At 34.8% G+C, this 22,578-nt stretch overlaps 2 protein-coding genes across 2 annotated transcripts in view; both read left to right on the top strand.

Annotated features, from left to right (window-relative positions):
• Positions 1-857: 857 nt before the first annotated feature.
• LOC130628728 (zinc finger SWIM domain-containing protein 8-like) lies at positions 858-14,573 on the top strand. Its single transcript, XM_057441715.1, has 16 exons — positions 858-1,791; positions 2,505-2,745; positions 3,647-3,930; positions 4,545-4,626; positions 5,037-5,208; positions 5,355-5,569; positions 5,788-5,991; positions 6,540-6,677; positions 7,686-7,716; positions 8,297-8,657; positions 8,927-9,218; positions 9,567-9,797; positions 10,167-10,254; positions 10,383-10,660; positions 11,420-12,757; positions 13,185-14,573. The coding sequence occupies exons 1-16, from the start codon at positions 1,573-1,575 to the stop codon at positions 14,501-14,503; spliced, it is 5,493 nt and encodes a 1,830-aa protein (XP_057297698.1). The 5' UTR covers positions 858-1,572; the 3' UTR covers positions 14,504-14,573.
• Positions 14,574-18,718: 4,145 nt separating this feature from the next.
• Positions 18,719-22,578, top strand: part of LOC130629008 (ubiquitin thioesterase OTU1-like) — a 74,910-nt gene continuing 71,050 nt past the window's right edge. The window contains exon 1 of the mRNA XM_057442096.1: positions 18,719-18,729. The gene's annotated coding sequence lies outside the window, so the exon portion shown is untranslated. The remainder of the gene's footprint in view (positions 18,730-22,578) is intronic.

The raw sequence follows: 22,578 nt of genomic DNA, 5'->3' as shown, positions 1-22,578 counted from the left end.
TTCATCGACACTTCTTGGTTTATTCTCTTGATTTTTTTGCGAACGTGTTGCTATGATTTCGGATGTCAAGGGACTAGCATGATTTGAAAAAACTCTATGATTGTCCTTGAAGTGTTTCAAAGTGCACCTAGTTGGAAATAACTCCTTCGCAAAAGATCTTCATGTAGTGATTTCCTTAACTTGAAAATGTGCCTGCGTGGTAACATTGTAGAGCGATAGAAATTACATGCACATTTGTTTGTATTATACTTTTTTTTCGTTAGCTGCACTCTCTATAGAACGAGAACTCTTGACATAAAGTTGGATATAATTAGTTTTTTCATGACTACAAATTGCTTCATTTAACTGCTCGAAGCTCGAAAAACTCTGCCCGACCTCCATTTTCTTTCGTCAGCATAGAAGTCCTATTCGCGCCTTTTTGCAATTGAAATTGTAATGAAGTTGAAAAGGCTGGTTTCTACTACTAAAACTTTCCTCATAACAAATTGAAATTTCACGCTAAGTATAAAAAATCTTTTTTTTTTATGAAAGTAGAAAGAAAAGATTTTACGTACGAAGAAAAGATATAGAAAATCGCAGATATAGAAAAAAATAAAATAATGATAAAGTACGTGAGTACGTGAGTGTCACGTACGAATAGAAAAAAAATATTAAAATACGTGAGAGTCACGTACGAATAGAAAAAAAATATTTAAGTACGGTCACGTATGAATAGCCACTGCGTTTCTAAATAGACAATTTCAATAACGGTCTTCTGTGTTGATTTACTCGATGCTGGTCAACAAATTGCTAAATAGGGAAAATCGAGACAACAACGAAACAGATAGTTGAAGGAACAGATGAGAGCAGAGCAGAGCAGAGTTTGTTTTCTTTAATTTTCGAACAATATATCATTCTTTTTGTATTGCTGGCCTATATTCTGAGATACTAAATTTAATAATCATAAATACTAGCTACTTTTTCACTACTTACCAGTAGTGTTTTAGAGTGTTAGTTTTAGTAAACTAACGTAGCATCGTTTCTGATGAGTAAGTTATCCTCTACCAATCTAATCTAGACTGTGTTAGATCAAAACTCTAATTTCCCTGCATCAAGTCTGTCCTTATTACCTCCTCCTACTAAGTCTTTCTCGATCTGCCCAGGAACTAGTCTTCTCATCTGGAGATAATAATAATAATAATAATAATAAATATTTAAAGTGGCTAGCCCAGAAAATCACAAAAACCTATAGATAGTGGATTGTTTCCACTGGGGGCCACTAGAACAAAAAAGAAACAAAAAATGATAAACCTTAGACTGCCTCAGCTCAATCAAACATAGTAACATTTATAATCTGTGAAAATTGAAAAGAAAAAGAATAAAAAACAAAAATTAAAAAATTCAAAAGTGATCTCCATTAGAATTTGCCAAATACATTAGAGATGGAAGTCTTAAACGAAAGCAGACTTCCATCACAGGTCAGTACTTATATTTTCGTCTTTATAGCAACTACAAATAAATGAAATATTGCCACTAGTTAAATGTTATAAATTGTTATAAATATATACACACAAAGCAAAATGTCGTAAAATTATGTGGATGATACAACAAGCTGACATGGAGAATGTAATATTAGTTGATGGTAGTGATGTGGATATTGTGTCCTTTGATGACAGTGAACAATTTGAGGAGGAAGATTCCGTATGTTCTTGGATCTCTGACTCTGATCAGGTTTTAAATTGGGCTGGTTGGAAGTGTCCATCGCCTAATCCTGTTGAGAAAGAAAAAGATATATGTAACAGAAAACATGAGGTATGTTTTTATCCTAAGAAGAAACTAGCGTCACTTATTTCTGTTTTTTTTTTCTTTTGTTTGTGTGCAATTGCAAAAGTAGTAAAAGTGTGTTAAGAAAACAGTTAGGGCAAATCAGTTACCCCAAAATATTTCAACCGTCCTAACCAATAATTTTCACGAAACGTGCGCTATACGGTAGTAGTGATTTATATTTTCTGTAGGTTACTAATTTTGAGAGAAGTACCCTTGCAATTGTTTCCATAAGGGTCTATACATTGCCAATCCTAAGATTAAATCTACCAACTTTATAATGACAGTTGAGTCTATTACATACTAACCTAACTGATACCAGCATTGGACTAGGCACTTTATACTGTATATACAATAGTTAAAAAAATCTCTGTATAACTCTGTTTCTACAAACTATTGTTTGCAAAACAAATATGTACAAACAAATAGAAATACTTGTGAGTTATGTGGTCAAGGCTATTTGTAAGAACGAAAAGAAAAAAAAAGTTTTAGTAGAAAAATGTATATATTGTTGACTTTGTTAAGTAATTAAAGTTATAAATTGGTTAATTTTTTTCAAACTTAAAATGTAATGATGAAGAAAATGACTTTATTTTAAATTTGAGTGGGATTACGTTTTGGTAACCTTAAAATTTTATTGCTGGAAAATTGTAAAAAAATCACACTTGGTTTTTATTATTGACAGTTTTTTTCTCTTTCAGCTTTTATCACTGATTGAAATAAGTGCAAGATCTGTTGCAAGGAATTATCCATTTGAGATTGTTGAGCATTATACACCACCCATTCCTGAAGGTCTACAACGAAGAATTGCATTTTGGTCTTTTCCTGAAAATGAAGAGGAGATACGTTTGTATTCCTGCTTAGCATGTGGTTCAAATGACAAGTTCAAACTTGGTGATGTCTTAGCAAAATCTGGCAATGTGAAAGATGTCCTTCAAATAGGTAAAAAAGATTCATATGTATATATACACAAAGTTCATTATCAAAAATTTTTTAAATATATTATATATACCGTACCAAGAATAAAGACGTAAACCTTTCCCTAGCAAATAAGAACCTTATAATGATGTTGTTACTTGCTAGGCAAAGGCTTTAGTTGTTTTAAGGACCATTTCCACAACTTTTTTACCTTTCATACCTAATTGAAATGATCGTTTTCTGAGATTTTATCATCATTTTTAAAATGATTTTTAGTTTGTTTTATGAAAAGAAACGAATAGGATCAGATTGAAAAACTATTTAAAAAACAAATTTAGAAACGCCAGTCTGAGAGACAGAAAGAGTTTAGATGAGCGAAGAAGCAGGCTAAGTATCCGTAGAATTAAAGATGTTATCCAGATAAGAAGATTGAATTGGCTGGGGCACTTGGAAAGAATGGAGGAGGATAATTGGATAAGAAAGTGTAGAGACTTGATAGTTCCTGGGGCAAAGCCTAGAGGCAGACCGAGAAAGACTTATAAGGACAGACTTGATACAGCGGAAGTTGAGTTTAGATCTAACACAGTCTAGATAGGATTGGAAAAGGGTCATTAATATACCCCATCCAACCCATGCTAGCATGGAAAACGGACGTTAAGCCGAGAATGATGAAATTTAGAAACAAAATGTGGAAGTAATTACAAGATGATTTTCAATTCAACTCAGCGATTTAAAACTATTTTGAAACAAATTAAAATGAATTTGAAATGATTTTTTGGTAAAAATTATTTTTAAAATTGCTTTTAGAATTGTATAGAGATCGTTTTAAACAAAATATAATACAAATCGAAACAATTATTTTCAAAACAAACATGGATATGATCTCTTAGATCAATGTTAGCATGCGACATTTTTTTTTTTTTAGGTTTTCACTTAAATGGTGTTGTGACACAGCCTGTGTCACACACACCAGCAAAGCAAGTATATAATGTTGCAATTACATTTGACAGAGGGCACATTACTTCTTGTCATTGTTCTTGTCGAGATTCAGCTACATGGTGTGAGCATGCTACTGCTGTGTGTCTATATCGAATCTTTAATAAAAGTGAAGTATCACTTCGAGCCCCTGTGTCTGAGTCATTGACACGCCTAGAACGAGATCAGTTGCAAAAGTTTGCACAATACCTCATCACTGAGCTTCCACAACAGGTATGAAAAACTTTTTATTCTATCAATTGACTTAAATTTTTACTGTTTATTTAAAAAGTTTAATTCTGTTAAATTTGGCATCTTTTTAATGCAATCCACTTTTTTTCAAGAAAGAAAATATCCCTTCTTTAGGTCCAGAATTTGGCCCCTTTTACAGTATTTTTTCTGTTAAGTTTATAACCCTCCTCCAGATTCTAACAGTTTTTAGCTGGTGGATGGTGTTCATTCATTGTCTTACGTTGCTTAAAATATTTACATATATATGTGACATGTTAACAGTGGCATGGTTTCGTAAGGGCTTGTGTAGATTTTCATCTACTTAAAAATAAAGCAAATACATTCACTTTGCATTTTAAATACACGGCAGTGTTTTATAAGAGAAAGTAAAATAAAAGTTTGAAGACGTCAGTAGTGTAAAGCTTGATATGCTGATGAAGAATTTGAATAAGGTCATGTGCATGCGTGCGCAGAAATTAATTTGCTTAAAAGTCATAATAAATCACAGTAAATTGAAGATTAGAGGATATATAATCATGTAAAATTTGAGTGGCATGTATTCTAACATGTACATTGATTACTATATAAGTCCTTTATTCTATGCTTGTATTTTTAAGATTTTACCAACAGCGCAACGTCTTCTTGACGAACTTCTGTCTTCAAAAGAATCTGCCATTAATTTACTTGATGGAGCACCAGGTAAGATTTGTGTCTTTTACGTAGCACTGACTGCTGAAATATTGACTATGTAACATATATTATTACTTTAGAAGGGTATATGCAGCCTTTTTGATTATTATTAGCACAAGTAACTTTTAAATTTTTGAGAAATTGACCAACACAAATTTTATCAAAATCTTACATAAAAATTTTAATTTCAAACTGCACTCTGAGTTTTAAAGGAACTTTCTCGAAATATATTTCAGGGGGCTATTTATAGAGGGATGGAATTTGGGTAAATGTTGTGAAGAGAGTTTGAAAGTCTGTCTATATGCAAGCCCGGAGGAGCTAGAAATCAATTGATATAGGATTGCAGTTGTTTTCAAACCTGGTAATGTCAAGTTTAAAATAGTAATGTCCATAACATGTCATTCCAATTATTACTTTAGACCCGACAGCAGGTGCATCACTGTCTGAGAATGCCAAATGGGTTCTTGATGAGATCTCTTTACGAGAAAATATTAAGAAAATTCTTGGGCGATTTTGTGGAGGAGCGCCGTTAGTTGTTGTTGATATCAATTCAACATTTTTGACATCTGCACCACCAGTATCTCTGGAATGGTAAGATGAAAAAATGTACCGAAATGTTGTTGGAACAGTCTAGTGTTTCATTTATTTGTTTGTTTGTTTGTTTGTTTGTTTGTATATTTAAAAATGTGATATTTGTCATTTTAAAGTCATAATTCTTTCAATGCAAAATATTTTAGGTCTAATTTTGTGCGATCATTTCAAAGTCATGATCCAGAACCTATGTGGAACTTGTTATCCATTGTACGCCATATGTTTGCTAAAGGTGATCAAAATGCATCGAACCTGTTAAACATTATAACAGAGGAATGTTTGAACTGCATTCAAATGATTTTATATTGGAAATCTACATACAACAACATGTCTAGAAGTCATGCTTCAAGACAACGAGCAGGTAAAGCAAACAAAAAAAACAACATTGAAAATATATTTTCTATGCATATGTCACAAAAAATATACAGTAGAAGTATTTAGCTTTACCTCTGTTTAATGAGGAAAAAAACAGATAAATGTTGGAATCTTTGCGGATATCCTTACACCTGCATGTTTTCCACATATTCTCTAGTTGAAGCCAATCTTAAGTCTGTTTTTTTTTTACGAAATATGATCTAGGTTTCAACATGGATAGCGTACAAGGCTTACATTCATCTGCCCATCACATTTGTCGTTACGCCTCTGCCCACCTAATGGAAGAAATTGTGCTTCTATGGGAGCTGGCCGTCATGGTGCCATATTTGCCTGCTGAAGAAAAGTTAAATATGAAGTACCAGTTGCAAGTTTGGAATCATCAAATCGAAACTGCAGCCATAAAGAATGGTTTGTTTTTTTAACATGGTTATCCAAAACACTGTTTTGTCTTTAAGTATATATATTCCTGTTTGCAACAGTGAATCTGGATAGAATTAAAATATAAAGATTAGTCCGGTTTTAATATGTCAAATTCAACATCTATAAAATAAATTTATTGGAAATCTTTATATGGTTTCTTTGCCTCTTGTGATCATATATTTTCTTAGTTTGTTAAATTTACATCTGAAAAGAGAAATTTTACAGAATTTTTGAATCCATATAATATAACTTTAATAATAGAATTATCAAGACAAACGCTAGGGGAAATTTAAAATTAAAAGTAAATTTTATACAGCAAAGGAACGTGTCAGAATTTTTCTTTATTCCATAAAATCTGAGCAAGGACCTTGTTTTTAAAAATACCTATTGTAAACGTTTTGTGTTTGTTTACGATCCAAGTTTTTTATAATCTTATGTGAAAGGTTATCGTACAGTGTTGATGTTGTAAAGTAAATTATATTCTTGATTTTGAACAATGTTTTTTTTAAATACATATGGTGTCATTTTGTTTATAGATCGTAACCAGCAATCAGCAGCAGGACAAACACGTGAGGAGGAGAGTCTTACAAAAGCATTCACTGGATTCAATCAAGCTGTAGCAGCTTGTGATGTAGATTGGGATATTTACTATGAGCAACTGACTATATTTGACAGTATGTGATGTCTCTTATTTTGTTATTGGCATTACGTTGCTTCTCTCTGCTGCGTAGTATTGACGAGTTGATTATTTCTTCCAGATTTAAAAAATGCCTATAAAACTGTTGTGCCACATTTTGTTACGGATTTAAACCTGGAACCTAGGATCGATTTTTTTCTAATTTTTCTTATAAGTTTAGTTATAATAGCTATGGGGGTAATAAGAAAATGGGCGTGGCATTTTCTATCCCCCTTCCACATCATTTATATTTGTATCCACTTTAAGAATGACGAGTTTCTCAATGTTAAAGGCTCCACTTGCAAATATATACCACAAGGAGCTGAAAAATCATACAAAATTATGACTAAGTATGAAATTAATTTTAATTGTGCCTGCCCATCAAAATGTTTTAAAACATTCCGCTTGGAGTACTCCATCTAGTGGAGAACACCCAAAATGTTAGCAGAATATAGAAGAGCGAGTATAAGGTATATTCAGGGTTCAGGCAGACCCTGGAAAGCCTGGCAAAAAGGTCTTTTCTAAAAAAATTCAGGGAAACTCAGGAAAAAAAAAATTTTTTTTCCCAATTTAGGAAAAGTTCAGGGAATTTTTTTGTCAGCTTTACCACCTTTTAGGCTCTAAATCTGTTTAAATCGAAATAATCTTTAAGATTCTTAAAGGGATTATAATTTTACCTGTTGATGATGCCCAGCTCTAATATTTAGTTATGCCAAGTTATGTATTGTTTTCAACAAATAAATGTAGGTCTTATATCTGACAATTTTGTTTATTACAATTTGTTAGAGTAACAAGATTTACATTTGACATTTAACGTTTTCTACTTATATTTGCTTAGGGAAAAAAGGTACCAAAGCTAGGTCAGTTTTAGGGAAAAATACCTTCAAAACGACTAAAAACTCAGGGAAACTCAGGGAATTTATTTTGTCAGCCTTTGTCTGAACCCTGTTATTGTCACTGAGTGTAATGACACAACGTAACCTAATTTTTGTGAGTATTTTTTTAGAATCAAACAAGGAATTGTCAATAATGGCAAGGTAAATTCAGTACTGTTAACGTTATGCTTCATTTAACATTTTATTTAAAATAGGAAGTATATTGAGTATATTAACAGGAAAATAATCTTGCACGTTGTGATAACTACCTTCAGAGTGTTCATTTTTAAGTGATCTTTTTCATGAAATAAATTATTTTTAATTTTCGTGAAGTGAACAAATCCTAATGTTGCACAAGATTTAAATTTTGCGAAAAAAGAATTTCAAAGACATTTATGTGTAGGAGACATATATAAAGCAGTTTAATGTTCACATGTCAAAGATAAGTGCTAAAAGTGGGGTAAAAAAAGTGTAAATCGTTTTTCAGAAAGAAAAAAAAAATCGCAAGAATTAATTTCTTTGAATTTCGCTAACAACAAGTTTCCCAATAATTTAATGAATTAATTTTCGCGAAATTGACAAAAACTCGCCAAGTTCGCCTACACTCGCTAAATTTTCCTCAAAGTACATAATTTATACTTTATTTTTCTTACTTTCTCTCATTATGCAAAAATGTGCTTTAAATATGCAAACGCTATCCACTGAATAATTGTATAAATGCCGTCTTTTTATTTACAAAAAGGTCGGCAAAATATGACGATGTCAGTGGCGTCAATATTGAAAAAATGTACAATGACGTCACTTCAGCGTTGCCAGCCAACATGGACGAATTCCAAGTCGTTAATAAACTTACGCAAGCTATGTGTTGCCATGGTTTCGTCACCAAGGCTTCAAAGCTAGCTTCGATATTGGCTAAGAAAATAATTTTCTCCTATCCGGATAAAGTTCAATCAGGCGTCATTAATTTTTCCTTCATCACAGAAAAAGCAAATAACCTTTGTGAAATGGTCATGAAAAGTCCTGGGAACGAGACTGTCGCATTTGAACTGGCCATTTTGGGGTTAACCGTGCCTCGCTTGCCCGCGCAAACCAACAACGAAGAAGTGAGTTAAGTTAGTTTTTTGGGTTTTAAAGTCTTTTTCTCAACCGTTAGAAATTTGTCCATCATTTGATCAACAACAGATTTTTTCTGTATAAATCAAAACTGATGTTTCTATTGCTACCCTACATAAAAAAATTTGAAAGGTCTGAAGTTCGTATTTTGTTTTTGAGAGGAATAAATTATAAAGAAAATGCACGTCTGTTAAACAAGGTAGAACACTTATGTCTCAGTTGTAAAAAAATATTTTTTTCATAATATCTTGTTTTTTAGGTTAAGTTAAGCTGTCTAGAAATGTCACTGTATGAAAAACTAAAGAACATTCGAATAACAGACGAGCGATTGGCATTCATTCGATATCAAGCTAAAAAGATGTTAGCCAACCCAATGTTGCGTGGAGACAGTGTGCTAGCCCTTATTATGGCTACGTTTACCTTTGAAGTTTTATGTGGTGTACAGGTGTCTTCTACAGTTTTGCATGGAAACGTATATCAATTTGCTGACGCGTGCAAGAAATATGAAGAAGACGAAATACTAGGCTATCAATGTGCTTTGGTCTCTTTAGGTTTGTTACTTGTTTGTTTTTGTTTTAACGAACATACATTGTCGAAGTAGCGTGTGTTGTCAAAATAGTGAGTTTCTTCGAAACTAAAGTTTTGTGAAAATATTGAATTTTTTTGAAATAGCGAATTTCGTCAAAATAGCGAGTTTAGTCGATATAGAGAGTTTTGTGGAAATAGTGAGTTTTGTCGAAATGTGAGTTTTGTCGAAATGTGACTTGTCGAAATTGCATTTCAGCAAAAGATAATTTTTTAGAGTTTCGATTTTTACAAAATGTTTCTTTTGAAAGAACACGTATAGAAATTAAGTAGCGAATTTTTAATTGCTTTTTATTGTATTTGATTATATGCAGGTCTATCGAGTAACGCGGTAGATCAAAAACAGCCAATGCTATGTGAGAGCATCCGTCACCACCGCAGAGACTTAGCTCTTGCCTTGCTTACCCATGCCCGAACTGAAGATAAAAGAGTTGAAGAAGTTTTAACTGTCTTACTTGATAAAGAACGCTACCCCTTCATGTCGTCGACACATAACACTGGATCGTGGGTTGCTGTGCAAGACAATACAAGAACCAAACATCGAGGTAAACTGGAAAGGGCGTTTGGGAAAAGTAAATCAGTGTTTTGATTAGTACATCAAAGTAAATGTATATGACATTAGCTTCCCTACAAAACATCGTATTGCTCTTGAAATGTGGCTTTGTAGGAAAGAATAGTTAATTATATTTCAAAGAACAACAACAATGTTTAGTCTTATTGACAGCTGCAATTAAGTGAGGCTTATAAAGCTTTACTTTAAATTTTGAATTTAGACTAGAATCTCCCTGTTTCGTCGTGGTAGATTTTTTAAGAAACGCCTCACAATTTTTCAGCAACTATATGTTGTACTTCATGATATGTTCCACCCTTTTTAAATTATTATTTCAACCCTCGGCTTTTTGTTTATTTGTTAGGTAACGATAATCAACCAAAAAAATTCGGGTTCACTTTCGCAGATATTAGAGCTAACGTACCGCCGCCGAGTGGAAGATCTCAAGAAAGGTTTGAACGCATTTTTAACTGTTATTTTTATCACAAATTTGAGAAAATAAATACAAAAGTATTAGTTTATCACTTCAACATTATTAGAACCAAAATTATTGTCTCTTTTTTACTGTGTTTGTTCTTAGGCCTGCAAATCAAAAGTTGTCGAGCGACAGTGATAGTGGTCATGGTGACGGAGGCGACAAAAGATCCACCGTCAGAAACTTACCTGCTCCCATGGCAACCAGTCGCAAAAATCAGCGACGCCATTCAAGGCAAAATGGTTCAAAGAATAAGAATGAGAAAAGTCGACCTTGGGTAAAGCATAACAAAACAAATCGCACTCGAAAGCAATCAAAAGCAAAGCCGTCGCGAGAATTGACCGAATCGGATTCGGGACAGGAAATGCACTTTTCATTTGAAGGTGATAATAAATTTTTTTCTGTCATAAAACACATTTTTATAAAAACAAATTTCCTATTTGACCTAAAATTTACACTAAATTTTTTTATAGCAACTTCCATATTTTTCTCAACTAGTAACTTTTTGTTACTAGTTGTTTCGTGTGACCAAAAAATGAGCATATGTTTATCTTGCAACAGGACTGATGAATTATATTTACATAGTTACTGCAATTGTGGCCCGTGGCCTAGTGGTTATGGAGTTCGCTTCGTAATCACAAGGTCCGTGGTTCAGTCCACAGCACAGGATTGTTTAGCGAAAGCCTACCAGGGCTAAAAAAATTGGGTATTCAAAGTCGGTGTATACCTTATGGATACATTTAAGAACACATGACCCACATTGATAACACTGTTTCCAACACTGAAGTCGCTTTATCCTGTACAAATATTCAGACTAATAATAATAATAATTGGAAATAGACAACTTTTCTGACATTGGCACAAGGTACCTTTATTTCCTTTAAAAATATGAAATGTTTCTTATAAGTTTTTTCAGCGTTTTCTAAAATTTAAACCCCGAAACTTCCTCGATTTTATGATTTGCAAAATTTACGTTTTAAAAACGTGGCCACCCTGGTAATATCTTATACTTCTCGCTATCTGTATCTAAAGTTGCGATTAGTGGTGGGCGAATTTCCGTGAGTTTTCTCCAGGATTGAATTTCCGTAGATTTTGCCACTTGCTCATTTTAAATTTGTTGTACCGTCATGTCATATTTTTAGGTGACGGATGGAGTGCTCCAGTAGAGGATTGGGACGCAGAAGTAGATAACAACCCGTCGCAACCGCCAAATCCGGCGTTTGATACTGTCACAACCGGTGCATTGTCTAAAGATGCTGAAATTTCCGCCTGCGCGAAGCAATCTCTTGGAAACATTTCATCAAGTACACTGGAAAATGAAGATTGTGAGGAAAATAACAGTTTGCAGCTGATTCCGAAGAGTGAGATATCAGACGGCACAAGTGGTGGTGGTTCATCGGTTAGCAGCAACGAAAATTTACAGACCATTGAACCACAGCTGCTAGTCTCATCCGACCTATTGATTCCTACGCCTGATTCAAGCTTTACTACGCCGGAAATAAGCATTCCGGCATTAGATGTAATCCCGGTTCACCACACGGCACCGGAAGTAGCGGATGCTGGTTTTGATGACGATTTTAATATTGAAGCAGATATGTTTCAAAGAGGGCCTGGACATGCTAAACATGCAATTTATGATGAGAAACCCCCAACTTCAGAAACAACGTTATCAAAAACTGTGACAGAATTCAATTCGATTGAAAACAGCGCTTCAAAAAAACAGGATAGCTTGGCTGGTGCACCGATTACGGCTGTTCATGAAGTAGTGTTAGATGAAGTAGCAGCAATGCACGCTTCCTCTAAAACCTCGGAGGTATCTGAACAAGGTATAACAATTAAAGAAGATTTCCGTAGCGAAGATGAAGCACTATCCCCATCTCTTGAAATGCTTAGTGATTGTGTCAACGGTGTAGTTTTGTCAGATATGGCACCGGACGTGTCACTGGACGATAATTTCAGTCAGGCGTTACCACAACAAGCTAGTTCGTGTGAAAGTTTAGCAAATGATCTTGTTTCACTGTCCAATTCGTCTTCAACAGATTCAAACGCAGAGAAAGCGACGCAAGGAACAACTCTGCAGACATGTGAAGTCCAAACAGATAATAGTGAAGTTCAAACATCTGCCAAACCAAACGAAAACCAGTTTGTTAGCGCTGAGGATTTAAAGCAAGCTTTAGAAAGTGTCAAGGTTCTATCAGCAGAAATTTCCACGGTAGCCGAAACTCAACTTATTACTAAAAATGAGAAAGTCAACGAAAAGAGCGCCAAGTCGAAAAAGAGCAAACAAAAGAAGAACAAGAAAACAAAGAGTAAAATGACCATGAATATACAGAGCATCGAGGCTGAAGCGTATTCCTTGTTTGAACTCGCTAAGTCAGTTTTATCGCAAGCACGTAACAGTTCGGTGTTTTCGGAAGCAGACGAAATCCACGTAAACAATTTGATCAACAGAAGACTTCAACTGGCAGCTTTTCAAATAGGTATTAATACTGCAGTTTCCGCTGTATTTCGCATTTCTACTGTCCTGCGTGTATTTTTGACTAATTTAGTAATAACTTACTGCCAGCTTTATATTCTGTGGTTAGTGTTAGAATAACCGTAGGCGTCTACCCTTTTGATACAGATGGTTGGTTGCAGTCGGTTGCTGACGGTTAATGTGGTTTTAATCTTTGAGAATTATAATTGCGGTTAATCTTGGTTTCTTTTTCGATAATACATCACACATCCACTAATTCGAACGCCAACGATCGAAAAATATGTTCAAATAAGCAGCAGAAAACAGAAGAGTTCCATAAAACAAGAAACTGAGAAATTTGGTCCAAATAGCCGATTATCGAATTAGTGGCATGCGAATTAACGGATGTGTACTGTGTTATACATGCGCATAATATTTTATCTTGTGTTTAGGACTGTTCGCGTTGAACCTTCACAACTACAGTTCACCGAATTGGTTTTCTCGCACGTATTCCAGCTATGTGTCGTGGATCGATAATCAGACGATAGATATCGGTGCATCAGCGCTACGCGTGTTAAACGAGAAATGGGAGGGGACACTGACACCGTCAGAGTCGATTCAAATCGCAAGCCGAGCATCTCGAGCTGGTGATACGCTTTTAAAACGAACAGCTGCTGAGTTGGCGCTGTCCTGTTTAGTTTACTCGCAGAGTTTAAGTCCGAATGAGATCACGCAAACGATCACGATGTGTCGCGAACAGGACCTGCAAATGTTAGAGAGGGCATGCTCTGCTGTGGAGAACGCAGGGCGAAACGGTGGAGTGCAACCGGAATTGTTTTTCCGTATATCGCGAGAATGGCATTACATTCACGATCAAACGAGAACTCGCGATGAAGCAACCGAAAGGAATGAGAGTACTCGTCCCAGAAACCCAAGGCCAGTTTTGCAGCACAACCAAAACACTCGTTCGGAGAATGAATCTCGCGTTTATATCACTCCCGAACAATTTGTGCAAGAACAAATGCACCAGAAAGCTCAAGAAATGCTGGGACGAAGCCTACCCCGGTCTGCGCCTCAGGATCAGTTTGCATGGATATATCCTCCTTATTGTGGCTCGCTTCATCACTGTCCGCTGCCACAACAAACTATCCATTCTCGTCGTACGCAAAATATCGACACATTCACTTTACCAGTATCGAATTTTCCGGACGAGTTGAATTTAGATATACCACGTTCCCTTCAAAATGCTTATCGTGTTGGAATGCGAGCTTTAGAAGCGCTCACTCTTCGTATGCCTGACGATCGACCCACTAAAAAGTATGCGTTAGCCCCTCCATCATCGGAGGACATCCGCTGGTTGTGTGCCTTGTCGGCTTCGTTGGGCCCTGCTTACTTGAAGAACTTCTGTAAAGTGGTTTACAACGCGGTCACAAGTCCATACTTACTTCACGATTTAGCATTAGAAGCAGCACGTCACTTCGCGATGTTTAACCCTGCTCAATTAGCCTCGTACCTACGCTCTCCGAGTGTCAGTCCAATCGTGCAAAAGGCGTTAGCTATGTACACGGAATTGGTACATCATGACTTGGTCCTGCTTGGACCGCAAGGTTATGCGGATTTCGTGGACTTGTTGCGTCGCACACGCAGTGCGTTTTGCATGGCGCCTGGTGGCATGACGCGATTTAACGATATCCTTGATGTTGTGCGCAAGACGTATCCGAAGAAGAGAGAGTTGTGGCAACTTATTATGAACGGGTTGTCGAAAGCTTGATCTGTTTTTGGTACAAACATTTTATTTTTTAGTAATTTTTTTTTTATTTATTTATTTTTTTTTTTTTTTTTACAACCGAGTCTGATTTTGTAGTTACGCCAAGACTTCAGCTCGTTTGTAATAGTTTATTGAAACAGATAGTCCAACCTTTTTAATGCTACAATGACCACTCCATATTACTGACCCCTGCGTGAACGAACATGTGGAATTTGTAAAGGAGATTTTATTCGCCATCTTAAAAAACTCTTATAGAACCAAACAAACCCTCTTTTTGTTTTGTAGCGTGCCCCTTCATGTTTATCTTCGCGATAAGGTAAACAGGAAGATATAAAAAAGAATGAATGCGTACATGAAAATCTTAAAAGGGAGGCATTAACTTATTTTAAATCTTTAAAGGGAGACATTACTTCTTAAAGTTTACTGTGAAGAAGATAACTTAGTTTCATTTAATTGAACCCTTCTAACTTTCATCACATTTTTACAACATTTTTGTACTATTCCTCACTGTTGTTGTGGTTGTAAATATTTTTATGTTAATAAAGTTACGATTTTTTAAAAGATATTAGCAATGTAGTTTTCAACATTCGCAGACAGTTTGCAACAGTTTTCCTGACTCTTTTAGGCGAACGCCAGTGTATACAGAGCATGTGCAAAAAGAGATTTAAACTTAGTGAGAGAAAGAGTTTGACTTAAATCCACACTGCCCTCCTAGTATGAAGTCAAAACATCTGCCAAATGCAAGTTTATGCTATCCACAACAATTGAGAAGGAAGGAAGGGTTTATTAAAGAAATTTTCATCCAACGTTTTTCTATTTCCGGACAAAAAGGTTTCAAATGCACCTTTCCCGCGACTTATGCGAAATGTTTTTCTCAACTTGAAAACGAGGCAGGACATGGTAGGCTTTCATGAAAATGGTTGGCAACAAGGCGAGAGAAGACATGTTTATGAAGTTATTAGAAAATGTGAACGAATCTATACCAATAATTTTTGTCATCCGAGAGTTGATCAATTGTAAATGCGTCAAGAATTTTTTATTAAGCCAAATCGTCGTCGTCGAAGACGAACTATCCGTGTTGTTCATTCAAAGCAATATACCGTAATAAACATCTCTTTGTTGCGACATTCACAAGGGATGAAGAGAGCATGTATAGTTCGGAAGTAATTTATCTGTTATTATATTTTACCATTAACTCTTCGGAGTTTGTGCTCGGGAAATGTTTTGTTCCACTTGGGCGTGTCTCAGGTGACACGTGCGTGTGCTCTCCTTCTCACGTGCTTGTGCTATCCTGCTCACATTCTTGTGCTCTTTTTCTCTGAGTTATATTTGCTGGGCAGTTAATTCTAGTCGTACTACTTCTGATATATAATTTTGCAACAGGAAACATGGTAAAGGAGCTACGAAACGGCTGTTGGTTTTCAACTTTAGTGACTTACACGAAAGCTAATGGCGCTGGGGAAGTTTATCATCACTAACGACAAGAAAAACAACTTAAATCATGTTAAATATCATATTGGGCATCCAAATATAATTTGAGATGACAAAACTTCCCTACATGTATTGAATACCAATGATTTAATCATTATGAGTACTTACCTTGCCTTTAACTTAAACTTATATCCTTCTAAATTTTGCATAGACACATGTAAGATTGTTGTACAGAAAGACAGTCTAAGCAACAAAATAACTTTAAAGTCCTTTTAGAGGTAATAATTACCTTCTTAAAGATAGTAACATAGCATTTTTTAACAAAAAAAGCTCCTCGTGTTGTCTCTTTCCCTCGTCAACTTTCGATTTACTGATATTTAATATAATTTACAGAATGTAACTGATTTTACCGCCAAAAAGGATACTAAAGGAATTTTTTTCTTCTTTTAGAAAACAAAAATAAAAAAGCAAATTCATCATAAAAAATTAATTATTTCTAAAAAGTTTGTCTAGACGTCTATGTGGTTCTAATGTGTGTATAATTTCATGCACCTTGACCATTTAAGTGGTCCGTTTTTACAGGCTATTCTTCAGAAATTGCGGGGATTAAGCAACCTCGTCCCCAGGACTATTTGCTTCTCAAGAGCTTGGGGATTAAGCTTATTAAATCATTTCGTTGCCCCTTTAATGCTTTGTACGCATCCTCGTCCCCAGGGTTCTGCTATCCCTATGGAATTCTGACATGACGGCAGGTGTGGAAGAGCCCTGGGCATGAGATTACTTTTTGCGCATTACTTAGGGCACGTGAAATATGATTTTAAACTAGGCTCTTGGATAATTTAATAAACTTAAGAGGAGATTTTATGGTTTTTATAGTTTACAAGGTGTCATTTTATCGTATGGTTGTACATTCGGATTAAAAATATATACGGCGAGTTAATTTTGTTTGACAGGCGATCTACCGTGTAGTTTTCCACCGGCTAGCGACTGATGGTATTAAATATTCACACATCGGTTTTGTCGCAATAAGATTGGATGCCACGTTGTACATAGATGCAATGATGTGATCCATGATCCATTCATGTAGTGGTACTTTCTATTTCTGATTTGAGTCCCCTAGAAGCTTTTTTTCAAAAAAATTACGTATGAAAGCTCGTTGACGACGTTCCATTAGGACACAGTAATTTCGTTCGTAAGTTAGTTGATTACGAGTGACAAACCAATACTATCTTCGCAAGCGAGACAATAACAAACAGCGTGATGTCTTATGATGGCAAACTTCAAGATTATCTGTCCTGTTTCATTTTATTTTATCCATGATTGTAGCAACTATAGATCGGTTTGCAACAAAAAATTGTACGCAAGCTGGTGTAAGTCTTTATCTTTAACTACATACTCCAACGTTTTGATACTATTTACCATGGTGACGAGGTTATACACCCTGAAAACGAGTTTACTTTTAAAATTTCACTTCGCGTGCATAATATCGAGAATATTGGTGTGACATCATAATAGCTTCTTCTTTTGTTTTGAAGACAGACACGTTTCTTCACAGGAATATTTATATCCGCGTTAAAGTTGATTAAGAAACCACTAGCCTCGTTTTGAATCTCATTACTTAGCATGGTTCCTCTATCATAACGAATAAAAATATTCGACACAATACTTTCAGTGTATGTTAGTTACATCATGCTCTTCTATGCTGCTCCATATTAGCTACTTTCCAAGACTGCTTTGAAAAGTTTGAATGTTGAATAGCTGTATTTAGATGTAAGTGAATCTTTTTAAAATTAAACCTATTTATTATTTTACTTAATATATTGCTGTCTCGCAAAGCCTGAGCGTAACCGTTAAGTATGCATAAAATTCTACGATTATTCTTGTTGACGTTGAGAGCAGGCTAATCTTATTAAAGCAACAAGCAATAAAAAAGGCTTCAAAAGAATGTAAGCGCAAATAACAGGCGTAAAGCTGAAATCTTGTAAGATTTGAATATTACGCTTAGCAACTTTTAAGCAAACTTGAAGCTGAAATAAATTTTATCTTATCAAGGTTGATAAAAAAAATGGTGCTAATTATATAAACTGAAGTCTATTTTCGTTGATTTCATGTCTCAGGTGCATGGCATCGTAAAATAATGGCGAGTTTTAAACGGGTAGAATATCGTATAATAAGCTTACAACACACTTACGTATTAAGTACTAAGTTAATTTTTATCTCAGAAAATTTCATGTCCAGGTTAATAGTTGAGATAAAGTTGATTAGCTGGCTGGATAGTGGTGGAATGGATCCTGGAGCAAAATAATTATCCTAAAATTGGCATTAAATCACGCGACTAAATACAAAGTTAAATTTTTACACATTCGTGCGCTATGAGAGTACTTTACCGTAACAATATATCAAAATTTTTGTGACTTAGACCAAGTCAGACCCAATTGTGTATCCCAAAATTTTTTAGAAACTATCGCTGCTTTTGTTCAGTACGTTATTGTTTAAATTAGACTACAATCGCTTAAATGGCAATTATGACCCAGTTGTGGCGTGGTATTTAAGATTTAAAGAAAATTACCCAAGTTTTAACTAGGGCCAAACTGCTTTATTAAAAATGCGAAAAACATGCAACCTGTTTTTATTTATTTAACAAATTATAAACAGACTCAAAGAGAACTCTACGCCAAAAGTCTTTCAACGAAGTTTGTGATAACATCCATAGTATGTTTTGCATGCATTTATATACCCTATTTCCCTGCGCATAAGCTCACTCTGTTTAAAAACCCATGAACTTATCCCTGAGTTTAGGTACCATCCGCCGTCTCGTCTGTCTGTCCCTGCGCGAAAGATATTCGTCAAAGTTACAAATAGGACTTTTTAGACAAAAGGCTCTGCTTTACACTGTCTATCAACACACCATTCACTAGGACCATTCTCGTTTTTGTTGATATACGAAGTTGGCAAAGCTTCTGTGTTTTCCTGACTTCGTGAGCCCATGGTGTTTCAAGATACAACAGATACAGCAGACATTGGATAAGTTGTTAAGTGAAGTATAGTGTTGTGCTGTGCGGCATTGCATCGTGGAAAACAGTATCTAACAAGAAGTTAGTATCTGTAGATAAACAATCTTGTGGTGGAAAAATGTTGCAACATCTACATGCAGTATAAGTATTTAGTGGTATGGTTAAACCACTTTTGCAGAAACGAGTCACTTATTAGTTTTAAGCCTTCATTGGTGGTCACTTTGAGTGAACATTATTTGACTGAGCTGTTTTGTTTATATTCATTGTAAGAGTGACGAAGCAGTCTTTAATTAGCCAATGAAATAATTTTGGTAGCTGAATGACTGCGTAATGTACAGTTGTAGTTCTCATAATGTAATTTTATTGTTATTTTTAGCAAATTTCAAAGTGAAAGAATTTTAATTATTAAGATAGTGTATACTTGAAACGTATCCAGTACTCCAATTCTTAAGGTACCATACCTCACAGAGCTTATAGATATTGGCCATTACTCGAAAGTAATCCATGAATCTCTTTAAAATCCTTATAAATCGGAAAATATTATAACTTTAGTTAGAATTAACCTTGGAACTTGAAACTCGCAACACAATTTTATGTATTTACTTCTATTGTGTCAACAGAAATGTTAAATTCACTTTAATTTATACGAAATTGCTAGCACGTAATTTTCCCGCGCTCTTACAAATTAAGGATCAAGCTATTTTAAAACTCAATTTTTTGCGTTTGGCTTGCATTTGTCAACTGAACTATTTCCAATCTTTAAGAAGTCATATACAACATCGTACTTAATAAGAAAATGGAAGGGGGTGTTGAAGGAATTGATAGAGGTGTTGCAGGAGTTGGTAGAGGTGTTGAAAATTAACAATGGAAAGCATGAATATTTCAGGGAAACATTTGCGTTATTAATTTAAATCACACTTCAATCTAACGCAATGTTGATCTACAATCCTGTTCATTAATTATTAGAAAAACAGCTTTTAAGACTTTTTCAGTGTATTCCTCTCTCCTCCTCTCTCCTGCAGTCAGTGTTGACTTTGTGTTTGATTGATCCCCAGAACCACTGCCAGTAAATCACCAAAAGACCTCCAACCAACACTGAAAAGTGGGCAAAAGGGGGAAGAGTGGTCTTTCCAAAACTATTACAGTTGTAATAATAAAATCAAAATTCATAATACGTTTTGATGTGATTAAGACAGTATTCAAGCAAATGCATTTAGAACACTTCCTGCAACCAGATAACAGTGTCCAAGTTAATAGCAATTCGATTTACAGAAATTTTAAATGAAAATTTTCTATATTTTAAGTTCCTTCCTTTTTAAAATTATTTCCTCTCATGGTAATTGCATCCCAATTTATTATACAAAGTAATAATTATCACAGCTGAATCAAACTTCCGTTACTACAAATATATCTTTTGGAGCGGTTAGAAAAAAATAATGTTTCTAGACCTATGTTTGTTTCAAAAAAGATAAAAAATTTGCGATACGCAAATGCAAGATTTACGAAGGGTAGTTACGACACTTTGCTTTGACCGTAACGCTTCTGCATTTTTCTGTTATGAAGTTGCAGCTAACATGCCTTATTATTGACAGTACAAAATTTAGTGACAAAGAGGAGCTTTTTATTCCTAGGGGCTTATTCAGAAAGCGAAAAAAAGAATCACTAATAGAATAAGTAGTTTCTTCTTTCTGCGACACGGCTACTAAATACTTCCCAAATTTTCAAGGACGTTGTTCTTTCAAATAATTAAAAAAGACTGGGTACTAGATTGTGATAATCTCCAAGATTTTTTATTGACACCATACGTCTTTTTAGCTAGGGTTCAATGTTTGAGTTTCTGTTGTTTGCAGGGAAAACTGTTTCTTGCTGAATATCTGCACGAAAAGTACAAATTCATGAGTTTGCTTGTTCGTCAATCCACCAATGGTAAAAAAGTTTCTTTTAATTAGGTCTGTCGTAAAAGAAATTTACGTGACTTTTACGACAGATACTACATCTTTAATTCCTGGTTTTTTTTCTTTTCCTTTTTTTTTAATTTCCCACGTCAGGCTGGATGTTGATCACAAATTGTTTTTGAAGAATTTATAACCTACAATATTGCTTATAAAGCAAAAACATGTATCTCGATTAACCAATAGAGGAAAAGATCCAAAGTCGTTTTTTACGAAATTAAGAAATCGTGTACTAATGAACGAAAATTGTTCAATTTATGTGGTTGTGTTTTATAATTAGTACTCTAATTGCAACAATCCGTCGAAATCGTTGTCGTAACAAACAGTTGCTTTTGGTTGTCGTAACAAGCATTCGAATCCATTTATTGTAAGACACGCCCAAATTCGGTTGTCGTAACAAGCAACAATCTTTAATCGCAACAATCCGTCGAAATCGTTGTCGTAACAAACAGTTGCTTTTGGTTGTCGTAACAAGCATTCGAATCCATTTATTGTAAGACACGCCTAAATTCGGTTGTCGTAACAAGCATTCGAATCCATTTATTGTAACACACGCCCAAATTCGGTTGTCGTAACAAGCATTCGAATCCATTTATTGTAAGACACGCCCAAATTCGGTTGTCATAACAAGCATTCGAATCCATTTATTGTAACACAAGCCCAAATTCGGTTGTCGTAATAAGCATTCGAATTCGGTTGTCGTAACACACACTCAAATTCTGTTGTCGTAACAAGCATTCAAATTCGGTTGTCGTGACAAATATTCGGTTTCAGTTTCGTAACAAGTATTTAGTTTTTAGTTGTAATTTCAATTAGAGGAGGACTCGGTTGTCGTTAACAAAAAATCGAACGTGACTGCCATAACAAGTAGTCAAATTTATTTGGTTTTTAATCTTGTTCGCTTTTTCTCCCGTAAAACACAATAACTATCTCGAAATATCACCTATCTCGAAATAATACTTGTCGTCCATAAAGGAAACGTTAACAACAACTTTTAATAAAGTTGTGAACATTTTTATGAGTAATAAATCATTTGAATGAATGTTCAATTTTCCACGTCTAGTGTCATGTCCCGTGTAGCTAATATAAAATGAAAGTCAGTGTTTGGAAGAAAATTTAAAGGGCCGACGCATGACGTCATTGTGTTCTTGAATCACAGAACACAATTAAAACTAAGTCGCTGTGGTTGAATGCATTTGGCTGCTAACAACAACCAAGACACGTCAAACCGAATTACGTAACTGACGTAAAATTATTCCCACCCCAAATAACAGTGATGTTATCAAACATTCCTCGTATAAATCACCAGATGCATAAAAATAATGCTGACAAAATATATGATGAAAATAATGATGATTAATGATTGATGATGGCAGCCCGGTAGTTAAGGCCCCATTATGGTGACGCAGTAGATGACAATTTAAATGTTAACAATATGACAACTACCCCTAAACTACTATGAAATGAGAAAATGATTCGATGTTTTTTTAAAAAAAGTTATTCAAAATCAATGAAAAATAAAATGTATGTGTGTGCACAAGCGCCAAAATATTTGATTCGTCCATTTACGAATATCTTACGATTTTTAAAGATTTTACAGACAAGAACGTAAAAACGAATTAGCCTTCGCCAAAATTTAGACGTTTTTCAACCACATGGGGAAAATAATTTTTTTGTACTT

This window comes from Hydractinia symbiolongicarpus, chromosome 15 (assembly GCF_029227915.1).
Source record: "Hydractinia symbiolongicarpus strain clone_291-10 chromosome 15, HSymV2.1, whole genome shotgun sequence".
Taxonomy (NCBI): Eukaryota; Metazoa; Cnidaria; class Hydrozoa; order Anthoathecata; family Hydractiniidae; genus Hydractinia; species Hydractinia symbiolongicarpus.
Note: the sequence above shows the minus strand (reverse complement) of the source record. Positions and strands in the feature narration are given on the sequence as shown.

Coding starts and splice junctions, on each gene's coding strand:
- LOC130628728 (XM_057441715.1), top strand. CDS start 1,573: ATGTGGATGATACAACAAGCTGACATGGAGAATGTAATATTAGTTGAT. Junction 7,717..8,296: donor GAATTGTCAATAATGGCAAG/GTAAATTCAGTA, acceptor ATTTACAAAAAG/GTCGGCAAAATATGACGATG. Junction 8,658..8,926: donor CGCAAACCAACAACGAAGAA/GTGAGTTAAGTT, acceptor CTTGTTTTTTAG/GTTAAGTTAAGCTGTCTAGA.